We start from the raw sequence: 19,603 nt of genomic DNA on the forward strand, positions 1-19,603 counted from the left end.
CAGCCTACTGGTGTCTAATAAAAATGCAGCTGAAATAGTCTGACAGATTTCTGTAACTATCTGAAGCATATTGAATTACACAGCTTCTTAAAAATCTCATGACTAGAAAAGCCTTTATCTTTTTTGAATTATAGATTGTACATACAAAATGCAGCTTAGTTAAGCACCTGGAATCAAAACATGTTAAAATTCAGTATTAATTGTGTGCGTGTATGTGTGTGTGTGTGTGTGTGTGTATTCACACACACATACATACTAGGGGTGCCAAAAAAAAATGTATACACATTTTTAGATATCTATGTATCACTTTTAGTTTGCTATAATCAGAGGTGTCTGAAAGTAACCACTTTGAGCACATCTTGTAATTGCAGAAGTCAAACATGACTTGTATTCATCTTTTATTATTGGCATATATTGAGTATTACAATTTTAATAGTTTTTTCCTCTCTTAAAATATGTATACATGTGTGGCTCTGTGTGTGTGTGTGTGTGTGTGTGTGTGTATTCTGGCAGTATTCTTTAGATGTGGCCACTGGAATTTTACATTATTAAATCTTACATTTTTTTTCACAAAGCTTAATAATTTTATTTGTTCTTCTGGCAACTTCTGTAATTTGCATTTTCGGTCATTCAGTTTTTCAAGGTCCTCATTAAGATGCCTCTGAACAGTTTTTATACGCATATTGTAATACATTATTTTTTTCATTGCTGTGGTCTAAGAGCAAGAAAGAAAACAAGCTATTAGTTAAAACCAATTATAAGTAATTAGTAGTAGTATTATATAAGTATGGTATGTTCTATATAACAATTTAAAGGCTTTGCACACTCAGTTACTAATAATGATGACAACTAAAGTAACAATGGCTACACAGAATTCTACATTTAAACCAGAGAAAATATATAATTCCAAAGATTCTTTGTGAATAATATTTAAGTATAAAGTGTATTCACATTTATTTCCAGGAATGTAACATAAAGACAGTACAAGAACTATTTGAGGAGAACATCAACAAATTAGGTGTGCTATAAAAGTGTGACCTGGTTTTAACTGTTTACCTGAAACAATAAAGGCATTTCTTTTTATCAAGACACCCATATCTCAGATAAGTTGGAAGACTTGTACAGTTTTAGACATATATTTTCTACAGCTGCAATCTCTTTTTATGCAATTTATACCGTGCAAACAATCAAGATCACAACAGAATTATTTGGCATAAAAGACAAAATAAAAACAAATACATGGTGTGATAAACAGGCCAAAAGAATGATCTTTCCCCATGCATATTATTCCTCTGCCAAAAATAAGGCATTCATAGCAAAAGAACAGTTAAGAAAAAAATTGTTTTAGCATGATGATAAACTGATTAAAGACCTCTGATAAAGAAGAGTTTAATTTCTGAGGTGCAACTGAGTTAGAAGAAAAAACTGTAACTTAACAAATGGCAAATGATGTTTCTTAATTTTTTGCCTATTTGAAGACAATGTAAAAATCTTAACAAAATTTTAAGTGACAGCTAAAAAAAATTATTCTAAATTCTTAAATCTAAAACAAGAAGATAGTCACACACAGAATGAAACTAGACCCTGATCTCTCACCACATGCAAAAATGAACACAAAATGGATTGAATACTTAAACCTAAGACCTGAAACTGTAAAACTACTAAAAGGAGACTGAGGGAAAATACTTCAGGACATTGGTCTAGACAAAAATTTTATAAGTACAGGCAACAAAAACAAAAATTGACAAAGGGTATTACATTAAACTGAAAGCTTCTGAAAGGCAAAGGAAGCAATAAACAGAGTAAAGAGACAACTTGTAGAATAGAAAAAAATAATTGCAAACTATTCATCTGATAAGGGACTCATATCCAGAATATACAAGTAAAAAAGTAAATAATCCAACTAAAAAGTGGGCAGGCAACTGAATAGACAGTTCTCAAACAATGACATGAAAATGGCCAACAGGTGCATGAAAAAATGCTCAACATAACTAATCCCCAGGGAAATGCAAATCAAACCACAACGAGATATCACTTCATCCCAGTTAGAATGGCTACTGTCAAAAAGACAGAAACAAAAACAAAAAGATGCTAGTGAGAAAATAGAGAAAAGGGAACTCACAACATTGTTGGTGGGAATGTAAACTATACAGCCATTATGAAAAACAGCACAAGGTTTATAAAATTCCACAGAGTTGAACATGATCTAGCCCCTACCACTCCTGTTTTTCTCTCTTAACTTCTCTTACCATTAGGCCTCAGCTCCAGCCATGCTACCCTGTTCGTTGTTCTTCAAGATAAGAGGCATACTTCTGCCTCAAGGACTTTACACTTGCTGATCCTTGAAAAGCTCTTCCCCCAGATATTCATATGGCTTGCTCCCCCACTTCCTTCAGGTCTCTACTCAAATGTCACCTCATCCCCGAATTCATTCCTGACAATAAAATAGCAACATCCTTTTCTCTGCCCCTATCAACAATCCCTTTTCCTTCATCCTTGTTTTATTTTTATTGTTTTATTTTTCTCATTAGAATGTTAGCTCCAAGAAAGCAAGAATTGGTTTGTATCACTACTGCCTTGAACTGTGCCTTGAACACAAGAGGCATTAAATATTTTTTAGATAAATGAACCAGGTAGGCGATTCCGTGATGCATGTTCACCCTGTTTTCCTTTGCAAAAACTTTGATCTGTGTAAAACTACAGGGATGACAATGAAGATTTAAAGAATATGCTTGATATTGCAAACTTTTGCTGTTATTTTTAAATTAGCATTGTTGGAAAAGGCATTCTATGCTGGTCCTCCAGTGACTCTGACCATCTGCTATTAGACAACAATTCTAGCCTTTTGCTTAGTAGTTGAAGATATGTCACTTTGTAGACTGAAGATGAAGAATAGGATAATATCTATCTTAGAAAAAAAGTGAAGAGAAAATGGAACTTGAGAATAGATCCTCAGGCTGTCAGGAGAAGAGAAACATGTTAAAATTAATGGTTAAAGGCATTCCTTATCTATGTTGAGATAATGGATGAGACACAAGGAAAAGATTGGGATGAAGTTCACCCTCATGCATGGCACTTTAAAGATACTCAAAAGATATTTACTAGATGATTAACTAAATGACCAAATGGAGCAAGGGGAGTAGCACTGAATGGGAAGGACATGTAAAAATATAATGTGTAAAGACTAGTCACAAGCATGGAGAATTCCTGCGAACTCCATTATGAAATTATAGATCTGGTGGCATGTCCAAGTGGCCCCCTTACTTGGAAGTCACTGTACAGAGTCAGCTTTTGTCAATGTTTAGAGATATGATGGCAGTGTGCAGAGATCCACTTAAACTTCCAGGGATCATGGCTACCTTTAATTAGATTAAAATCTACCTATCCTTAGCATACTACCATCAACGATGAATATATTCTAATTTTGATATTATAATATTCCAAATGAGAGGTATTTGCTTATACTTCTACTGCAATTTATAAAAGCTATACATACACATACATATATATGTATGGTACTAGTCCAACTATTCTTAACACTGATGATAATTTTTCAGATTTCCTTCTTTTAGTTTTGTATAGGCTAGAAACAATGTTTTCCTATTTTACCTTCCAGCACTGTCATCAGAATTAATATTCAAGTATTAATGCTATTTTTATATACTTTTATGTGAAATATCCAGTTCACTGGCAAAAGTAGAATTGGCAACAAGGAATGACCTGATAATTCCACCTACTCTATGTGGACAAGGCCAAAAGGAACAGCTTAAGAAAACTGAAGTCACAAATACCTGATTAGGGATGTACTTACATCCGCCAGTTCCTTGATGTGCTTTGCTGACACATCAAATGTATCGAGTCTTTGAAGGCAAGGCAAGTGGTACAATACATGTGTGGAATAATTCCACAGAAGACAAACTGGATTAGTTGTATATTGAGGATCATTGAGACATAAGTCCTTTAAGTATCGCAACCTGGTTAAGTTAGTGAGATCCTAAAACAACATCAATGATAACGTTCAATTAATTAATTGCAACTGTTCATTTCTAAAGGTGGCAAGGGAACACAATAGTACCCATAATCTAATGTGATGCATTCTAATTATGTGTTTAAATACATAATTGTGATTTAAATGGCTAAAATGTTTCTCTCCAGTGGAAAACATGCTAAATTCCTAAAGAACACATCAGCAACAGCAGACTCTATACAACTGTGTCTTTTAAACATTGTATTCCATGTATTCCAGCTGGAACCTTAAAGTTAGTGACGTGAGCACATTTATTCATAAGTATTTTGCCTTCTCTGCACAGCCCCTTCTCCTAATAATCGCTCTCATAGTACCCATGGGTCTTTGCTTCCTTCACCCGTTTCTTACACTTACCACCTAGAAACACTGTCTTGATTTTCCTTGCCCTCCGGACCTGCTCTACTGGTCAAAGCCTATGGGATCCTTGGTTATTATAAACAATTACCATGGAATTCCTGTTTCCTATTGCTTTGTTTGTTTGTTTTCCATAAATACCCATTCTACCTATTATAGTCAACCGAAACTCAACTTTCTTGAGGGCCTTGTTTTTCTCACAACCTATGGAGGGGGAGGAATTAATAATGTACTCTCAGACCAATGTTTCTCCTCAGATCTTTTATCTTGATGTTTAAGTCATTGTTTATGCCTTCCTTTATTTGTTATCTGGTCCCTGCTTCACTCTTGAGTCTTACCTCTTCCTGTCTAAACCCTAACATTGTATGAACCACTAGAAATTTCAGAATGTACCAGATCCCCTCTTGTCTTTACACTTTCACTCATGTTGCTCCCTTTGAGTGGACTGAATTTCACTCCAATTTCACCTTTTAATCAGGGCCCAACCCAGGGGTCATATTCTTTGGGCTCCTTGTTTCATTCCCCAAGGTTAGGGTAGATGTTCTTCCTGTGAGCTCTCTTAGCCATTGGGCTTAGCTTTGTTATGGAATGTATCATACCCTATTGCCAATTGCTTATACATCTACAAGTTTGTAAACCACACATCTGTATGGGCTTTAGCCCTCATTCTATAAACTAAGTATGGGATTCACATTTTTTTTTTTTTTTGAGTTGGAGTCTCACTCTGTTGCTCCCGGCCACTGCAGCCTCAACCCGCTGGGCCCCGGCGATCCTTCCGCCTCAGCCTTCTAAGTAGCCAGAATTACAGGCATTCACTACCACGCCTGGCTGATTTTTTTTGACTTATTGTAGAGATGAGGTCTCGCTGCCCAGGTGGGTCTTGAACCCACGGGTTCAGGCAATCCACTCACCTCAGCCTCCCAAAGGTGCGGGATTACAGGCTGAGCCACCGAGCCCGGCTGGATTCACATTTTTAAAGTGCTATAAAAAATAAAGAGGAATACGTAATGGAGCTCACTTGTAGCCCACAAATCCTACAATACTTTCTATTTGTTCTTTAACAGAAAAAGTTTGCCAACCCTAAGATAAACTCCTTGAGAGCAGGGGTTGTGTCTCGTACTGTATTCCCAATACTCAGCACTTAGAACACAGCAGGCACTAAATAAACATGCAAATTGAATTGATTATTACTTTCTACCAACCTCCAAGACATTCTTACATCGTCCTTACTCCTAGGATGGTGAAGGAAGTAAAAGGGTAGCATGGTAGGGTCAGACTTGAAAGGATGCGATGCTAGTCAGGAGAGTCAGAATTGGAGTTAAAGGAAATCCAAAGGAAGAACCAGGAGGTATTAGTTCTAAAGACAAAAGACAAACGTAATGGGAAATAGAGATGTCATTTAATCACCACCAGGAGGGTATCTTTTTAGGATGGGAGAAAAGGTTAGAGATAAAAATCTAGGACAATAGTGTTTCAGGAACATTCCTAATATGAAGACAGGTGAAACATTCACTCCTCAAGGATGTCTTGTCCTGACCCCACCAAACAAAGCTAGGTCACCCTTCTATATGTTCCCACAGCACTCTGAACTTACCTGTCATTGCTCTCACTATTCTCATCTGCAATTTTAGCATATTTAAGCAGAAAGCTGTGTTCACCTTTCACATTATTTTCTTGGGATAGATTCCAGTAAGGGAAAATAATAGGTCAAAAGATAGAAGCCTTTTTAAAGGACTTGGTACATATTGTCTAAATACTTTGTAGAAAAGTTCTTCCATGTTAAATAACTACCAACATCATATAAATGCCCATCTCTCCCCAATCACAGTGCAGAGTACCATGTTTATTAAAATGTTGATTATATCAAATGTAATTGAAAAGTTATATCATGTTTTCATTTGCATTTTATTCATTCTTACTAAGACTGAAAATTCGTTTATGAATTTAAGTATTGTGGTGTTGAATTCTATGAATTATCTACTCGTTTGTTCTTTCTTCTACTGAATATCTTGGGTTACTTGTTTCTAACAAATTTTAAATAGTTATTTTAATAGTAACGATAATTCCATAGGTTTTTTTTGCCTTTTGATTTTATGATGTGTTTAAAGACCAAATTTCCATTTAGTTCGTTTGATTTGAAGATCTAGTATAGTATCTTAAGCTGGCAGGACTAAAGAAGGAATCACACACGCGCGCGTGCACACACACACGGAGCTTGTGGGCTCCTCATTTTCTTCCAATTCCCTAAATGTATGCATTTTCTTTTCTTTTTCTTAGTCGGAGTCTCACTCTTTCACCCAGGTTGGAGTGCAGTGGCATACTTATGGCCACTGCAGCCTCAACCCACTGGGCTCAGGCGATCCTTCTGCCTCAACCTTACAAGTAGCTGGAACTACAGGCATGTGCCACCATGCCCAGCTAATTTTTTTATTTACTGTAGAGACGAAGTCTCGCCATATTGCCCAGGCCGGTCTCGAACCCATGGGCTCAGGCAATCCTCTCACCTCCACCTCCCAAAGTACTCGGATTACAGCCATGAACCACCACGCCCAGTCTATATGCATTTTCTAAGAGCACAGATTCATTTATAATGGTCATTTAATCCATATCTCCCATGATTCTTAAGTTGACTACTCTAGCTCTGAATTTCAGACCCTCATTTCCAATCGTTTACTAGATCTTCACCTCGATGGCCCCATTGGTACTTTAAACTCAACCTATCTAGGACCAAACATACTCTTTCCCCTCCCAAACTAGCTACTTTTTCTGATTTGTGTATTTCCTGAGTTTGTTTAGAAATGTAATAACAGATTCATTTTAGACTCTCTTGCACCTCCCTAGTTGCAAAATGCTGCAAATTCAACAACCATCACATCTCTTATATCTATCTCTTCTCCTTTTTCCTTCTTACTCTTCTTCTTCTCCCATCTTCCTCCTCTTCCTCATTTTTTTTACTGTTAACACTATAATTTAGATTCTCATAATCTTCCATTTAGATGATTTCTATAATCTACTAACTGGGTGTTCTGCTTCCAGCTGCACCAAGCCAATAAACACTAATTCCAGATTACTATCCCTAAAGAACATTTCTGATTATGTCACTACCTTGCTCAAAATTTTTGATATATCTTTGTTATCTATAGACTACAGTCCAAATTCAAGATTGAATTTTACTTTCTAGTCTTAGTCTTAATGTCCAATATTCTTATACATTGTCAGTCAAATGACAATGCTGGTGCTATTCAAATATACCCCTTGATTTCTTACTTCTTTGCCTTTGTGAATATTGTTTTACCCCTTAGAATGCCCCTTCCTCTACTGCTCAGAAGAGCCCCCTGAAATGCCTGTTAAAATTCTGTTGACCCTTCAAAGTTCATATCAAATATTTCCTCTTGAATTTGACTAACAATTTTGTTTTAATTTCCTTTTAAGGTACTTATTCTGTCTCACTCTATAGTCTTTTGGTCTTTTTATATTTTCCTCTCAGGAAAAGAATGCCTATTTTAATACTGATGAACTCAAAACTCTTTCTATAGTTAATTTATCCACCTTTCTTCAATATATTCTAGAGGAAGTGCTTGAATATGCACCTTCAGTCTTACACTGTCAAAATTATAAGTGATACACATTATAAGTTAACCTACATTATATATGATAAATTAATTAAGTCATTTTATTTGGTTGTTTCTCTGTCATTCGTGTTCTTGACAAATTGAGATTTACTACATATCTAGCCCTGGTTTTTTGTTGTTGTTGATGTTATTTATTTATTTTAAAGATATGGGGTACAATACAGGATTAGGTATACAAGTGGTCATTGTACAGGTAAAATTTGGGCCTCTCTTTGGTCCCCACTTTGCTTGGTTTGGGATCAGGTACCCTTATTGATGTTATGTACTCCCTCTCCCTCCTCTGGCAGTATCCCACTACTGCCAACCCCTTCCTTATAGTATTATGATAAGTGTTCAGGGTTCGCTTATGAGTGAGAATTATGGTACTCAGTTCTCTGATTCTGTGATAAATCACTGAGTATTATAGACTCTAAATCCATCCAAGCTGATGCAAAGTGCACAATTTTGTTCTTTATGGCTGCATAATATTCCATCGTGTATATGTACCACATTTTTTTTTTTTTTAGTCAGTCCTCTTTCTATGGGCAGCGTGGTTGGTTCCATGGTTTTGCTATTGTAAATTGTGCTGCAATAAACATGCCCATGCAGGTATCTTTTTTGTACAGTGATTTGAGTCCCTCCAAGTATATTCCCAGAAGGGGAATTTCCAATCCTGTTTTAAGTATTGTGCCCAGCCTGGACAATATGGAGAGACCTCATCTCTACAGTAAATAAAAAAATTAGCTGGGCATGGTGGCACATGCCTGTAGTTCCAGCTACTTGGAAGGCTGAGGCAGAAGGATCGCCTGAGCCCAGTGGGTTGAGGCTGCAGTGGCCATGAGTATGCCACTGCACTCCAACCTGGGTGAAAGAGTGAGACTCCGACTAAGAAAAAGAAAAGAAAATGCATACATTTAGGGGATTGGAAGAAAATGAGGAGCCCACAAGCTCCTCTAAGTGGAGATGCCATTTAGAGAGATGGGGGAAGCTGATGGAGGAGAAATCAGTCTGAGATAAGAAAAGAGTGATCAAAACAAGCGAAGTTCCTGTACTCATGAAGCATGTATTCTACTAAGGGAAGTGCCAAGAGGAAAATAAGATAGTGGGAGCATGATAGGGAGTGCTGCAGGATGAGGGAGTTAGCAGGGGTTTTGCTATTATACCTAAATTGGGCATGAAAGACATCACTAAGAATATGATATTTAACAAAGACTTTAAAGAAATGAGGAAATGAGTCATTCAGGTGTATGTGGGAAGACTATCCCAGCTGATGCAAAGGCTCTACGGTGAGTGTGTGCTGGGCATATGCAGAAAACAGTGAGGAGACCAGTGTGGCTGGAATTGAATAAACCAAGGATAGAGAGGTAGAAGCTGTGGCCAGGGAGACAGTGCTGGGGACTAGATTATGCTATCTTATGCACCATTGTAAGAAATAGTTTTTACCCTGAAAGAGATGAGAAGCCAAGGGAGAGTTTTGAGCAGAAGAATGATTTGATCTGACAAATGTTTAAAGACCCCATGAAACTGCTGTGTGGAGAACAGATTGATAGTAAGGAAAGGATAAACACAGGGAGAGTTGTTAGAAACCTTTTTTGTTTTTGTTTTTATTTTGGTTTTGGTTTGTTTTAAATTATGCAGGTTAGAGGTGATAGCATCTTGAACCAGGTTGGTAGTGATGCAAGTGGTAAGAAGTGGTCACACTCTGGACATATCCTGAAGGTGTAGCCAATAGAATTTTTCGATGGATTGAATGTGGGGTATAAAGGAATAAAAGGAGTCAAAAAAGACTATGTGGATTTTGGCTTAAGTGACCAAAAGAATGGAGGTGTCATTTAGAGAGATGGGGGAAGCTGATGGAGGAGAAATCAGTCTGAGATAAGATAGCAGAGGTCTACAGTTTTAGGGACTTATCAGGGAAAGTAAAGATACTAATTTAGAGAAATCAGTAGATAAAAGGCATTTCAAGTCATAAGACACGATGAGATTATTTAGAGAATGAATGCACATAGAAAAGAGAAAAGATCCCAGAACTGACCAAGGGAAGTTCATTTTTTAGATGCTAGGAGAGGATGAACAACAGAAACTGAATAGATGTCATTAGAAAGACTGGAAGAAAATTAAGAAAATAATGGTTTCCTAAGAGCCAGGTAATTAGTTATTTATTTGTTTTTTATAGTATCCAGATTATTAAGGCCAATGTAGTCAGTTGATTCCCAAATTTCCTAGAGTATCAGGTAGTCCCATTAATAATAGTATTCATTAAAAGGGAACTTTTAAGTACATTTTCTGAAACAAAATGGTTAATGATATGGGCTGACAAATAAAAATGAATTATTCCACTTAAATATACCTTGAAAGAACATATTTGGTTACCAGATAGATTTAATCTTTCCAGTTGTTCATTGGGATCAAGACATCGACCTTTAAAAAACAAGTTGAAAGAAAAATTAAACTTCTTGTTTTACCTCCTGTTCATATCCTGTTATACTTCTGAGGTGTATATGGCCATCATTTCTTAGATATAAGCAAGACTAATGGTACCATTGTATTGAAACCACTGATTAGTATGTAGTATTTTCACATCCTATAATTACAAGTTTAGAAATGTTTTGCAAAGGTATCAGAAAAAAATCTAAAAGAAAGAAATCTAAGCATGTACACTTTTATACTCATAAAAATTACTATAGCATTGCCTCAGATTTCAAATGAACTACTAGTACATACCAATGCTGCTTATTAGATTTCCAGCAAGGTTGAGATCATTTAAGTTCTTCAAAGTTTGTAAGCCCTAAAAATTTAGACAACATATAATTTAGAAAAAAAATCATTCAAATTTATATTTACAAGTCATCTCTGATCAATGTGGTTTGCTCTCCAGTTGCTCTAAGTACTGGGTGCTTTGTGCTTCAAAGCACAGAGGGAAATGGGAAATGAGTGCCTCAATGAAGCCATTTTTGTTTCTCTATACTGGAACGTAGAGAGAATTATTAAAGGAGGGAACAGGAAGGGGAGTGGAGAGGAAAAGAGAAGTAGAACGAGAAAGAACACATCACAGAGAGTATATTTATAAACTTAGGCAAGTTATATAACTTCTTTAAACTTCTTTTTTTATCCCCATAAAGAAAGAATACCAGCACCTTACCTCTGACTTCTTATGAAGAGTAAAGAAAGGGATGTATATGAAGCCCTCTGTACATTATAAAATGCTATACACGTGCTAATTATTTTTAACAATAATAATTATACTAGTCATAAATATTTTGGCCCTTGACCATAGTATGAAATCTGGACAGTGCAGTTTAAACTCCACAATAGTAATTGGCTTTACATATAAATCACGGAAATTATCTTACTTCAATATTTTTAATTGTATTGTGGTTCAGCCAAAGAACCTCCAATTTGGTTAATTTCTCTAAATTTTCTATTTTAGAAATTTTATTATAATACAAATACAGTTTTTCCAAATTTCTGCATTCTTGAAGACCTCCAATTTTCTGTAAAAAAAAAAAAAGATTGAATAGTGTTAGCTTATGTTTTGCCATTAATCCTTCTAAAAGGTAGGTTTCTAAGTAGACTTTCTTTCCAATATCACATTTTATTGCAAAATCAGTATCTATCAAAATAAACTTAATTTTTAAAAAGAAAACTATCCCCCACCTATATACAACTATTTTCAATTTTGCATCTTCTCTTTACATTTTAATCAACTTTATATATATTTTTATATGGTTGCAATTATAATGCATATTATAATTTTGCACATTGTTTTATACTTAAGACTAAAATGTTTCATAATCCTTCACACTATAATATTTAATAATTACAAAATATGTATAAAGTTTATAATACTTTTTGTAAAACTACCCCATGTGTGGCATATTTATGTTTCAATTTTTTAATTATTATAAGTAATACTGCAACAAATAGTTTCATGCATATCGTTGTTTTCTGCTGTTGAATTATTTCTCTAGGGTAAAATCCTAGAATAGGGATTTCTAAATCAAAAAGCATGTACTGTACATTGTTGTGGTTATTGATACATTTAGAAATACTGCTTTTCAAAATGCTATATTTCAACACAACCAATAGTGTCTAGTATTACTTAGTATTACTACTAAGTAATACTGACTATTATTTAATTTGATTACTAAAAAGTAGAACATATGTCTTATTTCTTTATTTCTATTTTTTCTTTTGTACAATTTCATTTATATCTTTTGTTCATTTATCTGTTTGACCCATGCCTCATGCATATATTTCAATGAATTATTTTTCCAAAGTCAAATAATTCAAAATAAAATACTACATATAAGTTTCTATGTTTACACTTACCTCTATACAGCACTCAGCAATCCAAAGTTCTTTAAGTTGGAAGCAAGTCTCTAACCCTGAAATTTCTTTTATATCTTGAGCAACAATCGTAAGACTTGCTAAATTAGGAAATAATGATAATCCGACCATATGAGGATACCCTGAGAAAAACATCTCCAGTTTTGAAGTATCTGATCCTTCTTGCACAACCATCTCATAAGATAAACCATTGCACAAACACTGTTTTAAAAGAAAGAAATTGGGTTATCACCTATTTTAAATAACTAAAAATGACTTTTGTCATTAGAAATGATAAATTGTCAATTGTGCTGATGCCATTTTTGTAATTTCACAAGAGAAAGTTGTATCACATACAAGGGGTGACCCCAAAAAACTGTAATTATCTTTTGAAGGGCTGCCTCCCTGCAGTACATTCAGAATTTGTTCTTTCAGATCAAACGGTCAACCAAAGTTTTTATCTGGAAGTTGTCAGAAGGTTGCATCACAATTTGTGGAAGAAACATCCTGAGTTGTGGCAAACAGGTAACTGGTTCTTCTACCACAACAATGCACCTGCCCACACTGTGCTGAGTGTTCAGCAATTTTTGACCAAAAAAGATATTACCCCTCTGCCCCAACCTTTCTATTCACCTGATCTTGCCATGAGCCACTTTTTTTGTCTCTCCAGATTTAAAAAAGTCCTTAAAGGGAAATGTTTTTCAATGTGGAAGAGGTGAAACAAAAAATGGCAGAAGCACTAAAAGACATCAAAATTAACGATTTCAAAACTGTTTTGGGCTGAGGAAAAAGTGTATTGCATCAGATGGAAAGTATTTTGAAGGTGACAAGTTTAAATATGTTAAATACAAATTTTTTTATAAATAAATTCTAGTTTGGGGGGTGCCCCCTCGTATATGACTTGTCTCTGCTTCCCAAAGTCATAGGGTAGAAGAAATCACTAGATACCCTTCCAGCTTTAGAAAGGAGCATAAAATGTTCCATTTAATATTCTTGCAAATGTTGTTGAAAAGAAATTTGGCTTTGACTCACCAGTTCCTTAATAATTTCTTCTTGGTTTAGGTTTTCACTTACAATCATCTTCCATTAAAAATAATGGTCATAATGTTATATCTGTTAAGGAAAATGAAAAACTGAAATAAATACTAGATTCAAGTCATTTCAAGTTCAAAAGGACCATAAAGCTATTAAGGTTGACTCACCTCCTTGTGGCTTGAAATCTTTGCATAGTACATTACCAAGTATCTGGCTGATCTGTCTTTCCCCTGACCTCCATCTTTTTTTTTTTTTTTTTTAGAGACAAGGTCTTGCTCTGTTGCCTAGGCTGGAGTTCAGTGGCATGATCCCAGCTCATTGCAACCTCAACTTCCTGGGCTCAAGAGATACTCCTACCTTAGTCTCTTAAGTATCTGGAACTGCAGACACACGCCATCATGTCCATCTATTTTTTTTGGTATTTTTTATAGACGAGGGCTCATTATATTGCCAGGCTGGTCTCGAATTCTGGGCCCAAGTGATTATCCTGCCTCAGCCTCCTGAAGGGTTGGAATTATAGGCATGGCCAACTCTTCTCCTTTTGTTGACATTATAACTCCTTGGTTCAAATAAAACAAATATAATTTGTCTTCTACACAACGGGCCTTAGGTACTTGAGGAAAATAATCGTCTCTCACCTACACTCTTACCTCACTCCCAGTTCAAGTTCTTAGTTCTCTCACTAGATATTTCTGTTACTCTTCTTTAAATAAGTTCTAGTTCATCCTTTGTATTATACTGTAGTGTCCAAAACTGAACACAGTTCTCTAAATGTTCTTAGAGAACACAGAATCGAATCTTCAGGGCTTAGCAACATGGTACAGTAATAAACATTTATAAAATGAATTCTCCAAATTTCCTTCACTCTAAATAATATGAATCAATTAATACTCAAATAGCTTCAATAAGATTTAACCCAAACTTCATAATTTTTAATATTTGTAAAATTAAAATTTTTTAAAATTAAAAATGTATATCTACTTTTCAGACATATATTATCTGAAACATACAGGAATCCTGATTTTAATATGATGACATGACAAAACAAGATACAGAAAATTGTGTAAAGTATGATCCCACTCATTATAATAACTCCCTAACAGATATGTGTGTACACATGTATACATATATATATGAATATGTTTGATATTTATGATTATCGTCAGGAAAAATATGGAAATATATATACTAAGTTGTTACCATGAGTTGTTTAGATGCAGATGAAAGCTGATGTGGTTAAAATGGAAATAAAAGGTTAAAAGGAGATAAACTTGGGCAAAAATGGGAAAAAAATTACACTTTTAAAAAAGCATGTTTGATATTGCATAGTGTGAATGTATAACCATTTATTTATTCTTTCTACTGTTAGTACACATTTGAACTGTTTCCAGTGGGAAATAGACTTCTCTGAACATTTTGTCATACAGGTCATAGCTAAAAATTTCTTTGGAGTTTACACCTAAAAGTGAAATGAGAAAGAAATATATATATATATATAGTTATATACAACATGAATGATTCTCACAAAAACAAGGCTGGACAAAAGAAGACATGGTGAGTATATGCTATATGACTCAATTCATATAAAATTTGAACACAAACTAATCTATGGCATTAGAAGTTGTGATACTTGCTGTCTTTCAGGGATGAACCACTATGAGAAGACAAAAAAGAGGGGTTTCTGAGTATGCCTAATGATACATATATTTTTTAATGTGGATGCTGGTTAAAGAAATAGGTTCACTTTGAGAAAACAAAATTAGATACCCAAGATCTGTTGATTTCTATATGTATGTTAGAGCTATATTCAAGTAAATTTCTACTTAAATTTTTATTTAAAAGCATTTATATGCTCAGTCTTATTCATTTAGCAACATTATTTTCTTTTGCTGGAATATACACAAATTAAAATTTTAAGAAAAAAATGATGACTTCAGCCCATGCATTTATCTACCTTCTCTTTCCAAATCCCACTAGAATAACTAGAGAAATATGAGAATGAGAAAGAAACATGTAGCGGTACTAGGGAAAGAGCATCAATTGCCAGAAATATTGAGAAACATCTTTAAGTATGACACAGTCAGCACCAGATTAAGAAAAAATCCATCAGTGCAAACCAGACCAAAATTCAAGATACCAGGGAAAGAAGTTTTACAAAACTATCATAAAATAATCCTTAAATCCAGAGCAGCAGTAGTTAGGAAAAGGGAAGTTGTGGGCAATACATAAGGGACCAAATCAAAAGACTGAAATATGTACCAGAGAACAGCACAGTATGTACTTGTACTCAGGCTTTGTAATTTGGGAACCTTGGCCCACCATACTAAGTAATGTAATTTGAATGTTTCCCTTCCAAAATTCAGGTGTTGCCAATGTGACAGTATTAAGAGGTGGAGTTGTTATTAGGTAATTAGTCATGAGGGTGCATCCCTTCAAATGGGATTAGATGCCCTTTTAAAAGGGCTGATTTGAGAGAGTTCATTCTTTTTTCACCTTTATGCCATGTAATAACACTGTGTTTCTCCTCTCCAGAGGAGGCAGCCTTCAAGGCATCATCTTAGGAGTCAGAGACCAGACTCTCACCAGACATCAAATGCAGGAACCTTGATCTTGGACTTCTCAGCCTCCACAACTGTGAGAAACACATCTCTGTTGTTTTTAAACTACTCAGTCTCAGGTATCTTACAGTAGCACAAAACAGTCTAAGACACTGAGTTAAGAAGGAGGGGAGTCACTCCAGCTAGAAACACAAAGAAAAATACAGCCAGCAGATTATTCCAATATACTGGATTTTGTTCACTCATTCATTCATTTGTTAGTATACATATTGAAGGCCTAATACATTCCAGTCAGAGAATGATATGAGTGGGAGGAAAGAGAAGACCTTTCTGATGAGGTGAAATCTGAGCAAAAAATTGAAGGAAACAAGAAAGAGTGAGCCATAAGGGAATCTAGGAAAATGCATCCAAGTAGAGGAAATAGGGGGGAAAAAAAAAAAGAATGGGTGGAGGATTGTGAGTGTACTTGATATGTCTGCAGAATAGCAAGGAAAATGTGACTTGAGCACATCGAAAATGGAGACTGGTTAGGATGTGAGGTCAGAGAGGTATTTCAGAGCCAAACCATGTACTATCTTGTGAGGATTTTAGATTTTATTATGGGTAATATGGAAAGCTATATGAGGATTTTTAGTGGAAAAGTAACATAAGCTGCCTTAAGTACTGAAAAAGATTGCTCCAGCTACTCTGTTTAAAATAGACTATAGGGGTCAGAGGCAGAAGCAAGGAGACCAGTTGATGGGCAGTTGTAATAATATTCCTGAGAGAGGATATGGTTGGAGTAGGGTAAAAGGAGTGGGAGTGGTAAGAATGGTTAGATAATGGATCTATGTTCAAGGAAATGCTGCTCATTCCTTCCCTGCTTCCCACGGCAATTGCATATTTACCCCATTCTGGGACAACCTCAAGATATTAAAGCATAGGCTGCAAGAGAAGCCAGGCAAGAAAGCACTCAGTAAGAAACAACCTGAAAGAATTTAGATACTCCATCAAAGGCTCATACACAGATGTGGGCCATTGTCTTTCCTCCCTAGGTTTATTTGGATGGTAGACTAAGTAAAAAGTGTTTTGCAGCCCATCTACTCACTGGAAGAGGAGCCCCCACATTCTGGTTTAATGACTGTGAGTGCCAAAGCAAAGTCTGGCTGCCCACCACCACACAAGGGCCAAAACCTTCCCTTCAAACCTACAAAGTCATCAAAGACTTGGTCTTTGTCCAAGATATCTATTCCGGAAGGAATTCAACTGTTTTCTTTTCTATATTCTAAATGATCACATGTACTTGGGTGTAATTTTGGACTTTCTAATCTGAGCTCTTCCTTAGCTCTGTCTATTCCTGTACCAGTACCTGTTTTAATTACTGTGATTCATATTGTAAATTTCCTCCTCATCTTTTTTTGGAAGTTTCTTGGATAGTTATCCATTATTTATCTTTTCCAAATAAGATTTATAATTATTTTGCATTTAATTTTTTAAAAATTAGTTGGAATTTTTATTGAGATTGCATTGTAAAGATTAATTTAGGGAGAACATCTATATTTACAGTATTGAGTCATCCTCCTGAACAAGGTATAACTCTCCATTTATTCAAGGAGACTATTTCTCTTAGTAGAAAAGTATGCACATTTGGGATACCAACCTTACCCATTACTTCACCTTATTTTCTCTTTATCAATGCCCTCATCTAGGAAAAAAAATTGTTCTAACAACAATTAGCAAAATAAAATTTAAAAACTCCAAATTCTAAAAATTTTACAATTACATCCGAATCATGAGGAGCATGGACCTTCCTGGTACTTAAAAGCCGCATATGCTTTCTCCAGTCACAAGTGGACATGAGGTTTCCAGAAGAAGCTTCTGATTCCATCAAGAGTTAAAAGTTCTGCTGGCCAGCACGTACCCACTCTCCTGTATTTTGGAAAAGTTCTTTTCAGGGAATTCCCATCTAAGAGACTGAAGGTCTTCTCCAGTTCCCTCAGGGAACCAGGGGCCACCAGGAGCTTCCATAGCTTTTACCCTTCAGATCACAAATCTTGGATTGATTCAGTTCTCTCTTCTCCACTTTAGATTGCTGCTGGAAAATTTCACTTAACCAATGTGGAGTTGAAGTGACTACAAATGCATGACCTCTAACTTCAGCTGGATCTTCAGCAACAAGTGTTGTATATTTTCTTCATCAACTTCCTCTCCTAGGATAGTGGGACTGGAGATCTGGACTTCATGACACATTGGCTATTCTAAACTCTCACCACTATTCTCAAGGTCTCTCCTCTCTCAACAGATTATCTTGTCCCCATTTTCACAGAGAACAATGATGCCATGAAATGTAGTTCTTTCAATTCCCTTTTCCCCTAAAGATGTATTTCTCTCTCTCAGATTCCTGTTTTAGTAGAAGTATTCTTCCTTTTGTCCAAAACGAACCCTTCTTCCTGTGTATTGATTCCATCCTCTTCTGTTCAGAACATTGCTCTGTCAAACATTTCTCTTTCTTACTTATTCCCATATTTCCTTCTCAAGGGTCTCTCTTCTTTCTGTATATGCATGTTAGATCTTTCCTATCATAAAATGAAGTCCCTCCTAACTATATTCTTCTATGAATAGCTCTTGTTAGATACTGTCATAGAAAAGCTTTCAGATAACCACCATTAGCAACACTTTACTGTCTCCACAGTCCTCGACCCATTGTACTCCAACTGCGGACACCTCAATCCATCACAACATCTATTTACCAAAGTCAACAAAAGCTTTCTAATTGCCAAAGACAGTAAATATGTTTCAGTTTTCAACCTGACCTTGACATGGCATTTGACAATGCTAATTACTCTCTCCTTTAAGTTTTCTTCTTTGATTTGGCTTTTTTCCCCCTTGGCTTCTCTTTACTTGTTATTTCAAACCTACTTTTCAAATCAGTTGTTTTCTTAGTGATGAAAAATAATTATCTTCCTCTTTCCTGTGCAAAAAAATATCCAACCACCCACATGAAAAGGTTCCATCTAAATGTGCCACAGGCATTTCAAATTCAGTATGTCCAAAACTGAAATCATCATATTTTCCAACCCGCCTGTTTCTCCTAATATATGCCTTCCCTTGATAAATAACACCACCATATTTCTAATCATCCAAGTCAGAAACATGGGACTTATTCTCAACCAATCTTTTTTATTCTCCCCCCTCCCAGGTTCCTCAGTCATTAAATCCTCCTGCATATAACTCTTAAATGTCTATCAAAAATTTTTTTCCTTTTCTGCATTCTAATTGCTCCTGCCTTGGTTCAGGTCCTCATCACTTCACCTTAACTTGTTGCCCTCCTTGTAGTTTCAATTCCCTCCCATCCATCCTCTACACCAGGGATCCCCAACCTCCAGGTCATGGACAGGCACCGGCCCATGGCCTGTTAGGAAGTGGGCCACACAGCAGGAGGTGAGCCGCAGGTGAGCAGGGAAGCTTTATCTGTATTTGCAGCCACTCCCATTTTGCATTACTGCCTAAACTCTGCCTTCTGTCAAATCAGCAGTGGCATTAGATTCCCATAAGAGCACAAACCCTATTGTGAACTACACATGTGAGGAATCTAGATTGTGCAATTCTTATGAGACTCTAATACCTGATGATCTCAAGTGGAGCTGAGGTGGTGATGCTAGCGCTGCAGAGTCGCTGCAAATACAGGTTAATTTTTTTTTTTTTTTTTT

At 35.8% G+C, this 19,603-nt stretch overlaps 1 protein-coding gene across 1 annotated transcript in view; it reads right to left on the reverse strand.

The window, feature by feature from the left end:
* LOC103270545 (leucine-rich repeat-containing protein 9) overlaps positions 1–19,603 on the reverse strand; it is a gene marked incomplete at its 3' end in the record, with an annotated part of 78,686 nt that overhangs the window by 57,541 nt on the left and 1,542 nt on the right. Inside the window, exons 2-8 of the mRNA XM_008068064.2 lie at positions 13,354–13,434; positions 12,325–12,543; positions 11,346–11,486; positions 10,717–10,780; positions 10,343–10,413; positions 3,812–3,994; positions 560–715 (exon numbers count right to left, since the gene is read on the reverse strand). Coding sequence (XP_008066255.1) covers positions 560–715; positions 3,812–3,994; positions 10,343–10,413; positions 10,717–10,780; positions 11,346–11,486; positions 12,325–12,543; positions 13,354–13,401 — 882 coding nt within the window. The remainder of the gene's footprint in view (positions 1–559; positions 716–3,811; positions 3,995–10,342; positions 10,414–10,716; positions 10,781–11,345; positions 11,487–12,324; positions 12,544–13,353; positions 13,435–19,603) is intronic.

This window comes from Carlito syrichta, unplaced genomic scaffold (genome assembly GCF_000164805.1).
Source record: "Carlito syrichta isolate Samal-C Ts95f unplaced genomic scaffold, Tarsius_syrichta-2.0.1 Scaffold309858, whole genome shotgun sequence".
Classification (NCBI taxonomy): Eukaryota; Metazoa; Chordata; class Mammalia; order Primates; family Tarsiidae; genus Carlito; species Carlito syrichta.